This window comes from Python bivittatus, unplaced genomic scaffold, assembly GCF_059951505.1.
Source record: "Python bivittatus isolate LINGU-HERP-01145 unplaced genomic scaffold, Pbiv_v1 ctg000330_np1212, whole genome shotgun sequence".
NCBI lineage: Eukaryota > Metazoa > Chordata > Lepidosauria > Squamata > Pythonidae > Python > Python bivittatus.
The window spans coordinates 58,976,436-58,978,489 of NW_028277058.1; the positions used below are offsets into that span (position 1 = coordinate 58,976,436).

A 2,054-nucleotide genomic window follows, 5' to 3' on the forward strand; every position below is an offset into this window, starting at 1 on the left:
AGTAAATCTGTTTAAGTCTTTCTCTTTATTTTACAGAAAGCCATGCACGATTGCATACATTGGTGACGGATACAGGTCCCGGGCCCCCTTCCCCCCTTTATGTTTTTAACATGCCGCCGGACCATTTGATCATTTTTAATATTGACATCGCCGTACATCTTTAAAATATCCTCATAGACTACGCCTTTGAACCGGTTCTGTAGAAAAAACACACAATGTTGCCCGCAGGTCGTGGTTCCGGGGTGTTGCAGCTGCCGCCGATGAAACGTGTGCGTCTTAGACTGCCACTCTAAGAACCTCGCTATGGCTCTGGGAAAGTCCGGGCTGCCTAGAGGTCTTCCGTAAGGATCAAAAAATTCCCCGTGTCCGGGAGCCGGGAAGTAGAGGGCTAACCAGTGTTCTCCGGGTAAACTCTGAGGGTGGGTGTTTACGATTAATCCAAAAGGTCTTTTGGAGATCGGTGTCCTGGGTAGCAGATCGCAGGGGTAAACTCCTAAAAAATCAGGGTTACCAGAGAAGAGACATAGAATCTGTAGGGTGTCCATTCTCACATATAATCAAAAAGCACGTTCCTGGTGTGGCTTATTTCAATAACGTTTTCAAAGATGGTGTAGAGTATCATGTTGACGGTGTGGGCCAAGGGCTGTGTGAATCTAATTTCCGCTCTGAGGTTGCCGTTTCTGATCAAAGAATAGTGTTCGGCACACCCATCATCGGGGCAAAGATCAAAACAATACAAGTTATACCCTGTCTTAAATTCTCCCCGGTTGATCAAGAGAGGTCCGTCTTTTATATCCTTACTGGTCATCTGCACCATCTGCATGTACTCTCTCACATAAAGGTCGTGTTCATAATCAGGCTGAAGAGGCTTAGCAGGGATCTGTTCAGCGTCGCAATACAGGGCACAAAAATTGACATTGAAGTTCTTAAAATTGAACGGGTTACTGTCATATTCGCCACTGAAAGATGCGTTGTCCACAAAACCAATCACTAGTTGTTTAGGTAGCTGGCCCAGAAAAAGGTTTTCCTGATTACACACAAGGCTGCCTGCCGGAATGCTGTAAACCTTCATCCCCACTCGATCAACGGGGTACTTGGCATTGCTGGTCAGCAAAGCTTCCGCGTGGCCCAAATGCACTCCGGCTGATACTTTTACACGTTTCACAAAAAGAGAGGCCGACACCAGCTGCACTTTGTAATTCTCGTTGCCGTCCCTCATTAGACAAAATTCATTTCTGCTTCTTGTGAGTTTGATTTTCACATCAACACCGTTAATTAACAGCTTGTCTTGAAAAAAAAGATCGCTATGCAACGGTCCGATTAGGTCCCATTTACGGCTCCCAGCTGTATGTCTCGCTCTCGCCATGAACCCGGCATTGCCGGCCTGTGACAGTAAAGTGTTCTCCATGCGGCTTGACACGTCTTTGTAAAACCCCCCGGCTGTAAATTGGGTTCCTAGAGTATCAGCGCCGTAATTCAGAATCAGTTTGATCATGGCTCTATAAGGATAGCAGTGATGGCTCTGAGTAATGAGACGATCTCCCAGGGTCACATCCAGTTGGTTAAACAGCGATGCTATAGGATAGTTGACCAGGGCTACCCGTGCGTCGGCGATGTCTGTGCTGTCCGCATTTACAATCTTGCAAGTCACGTGCAGCAATGTGTTGTTTAAATCCATGTAATGATCGCCGTGTCCCGCGACAAAAAATTCCAGGGGGGCGTTGGGCGTATCTCGACATACATGCTGTTTTCAACACTGGTTTGTGTAGGTGGCAGTTGAAAAAGATCCAGTTCCGACTTCACACACTCCTGTGAAGCCTCGTGGATAAAAGACATTTTGTATTAGAATATATCTCGGCTGTCACAGCACTTCCTCTTCTGTGCCCGCTTCCTCTTTGTATGAGCACGTTTTTTTTACAACTCTTCTCTTTTTAAAGGGGGTAGGCGGTCCCGAACCCTCTTGGCCTCTCCCTATAACGCGGGATACAATCTGACCAGCCACGTCTTTGACAATGTTCTTGGCTGCAGTTTTCACATGCGGCTTGACGATTTCT

General features: G+C 46.8%; 1 protein-coding gene across 1 annotated transcript; it reads right to left on the reverse strand.

Moving 5' to 3' along the window:
• Nucleotides 1-547: 547 nt before the first annotated feature.
• Nucleotides 548-1,678, reverse strand: LOC148215990 (uncharacterized protein F54H12.2-like). Its single transcript, XM_088141526.1, has one exon. It carries the CDS (start codon nt 1,676-1,678, stop codon nt 548-550), a length of 1,131 nt encoding a protein of 376 aa, XP_087997652.1.
• Between the last annotated feature and the right edge of the window lie 376 nt (nt 1,679-2,054).

Excerpts from the sequence above, each read along its gene's own strand:
- LOC148215990 (XM_088141526.1), bottom strand. The coding sequence starts at position 1,678 with ATGGATTTAAACAACACATTGCTGCACGTGACTTGCAAGATTGTAAAT.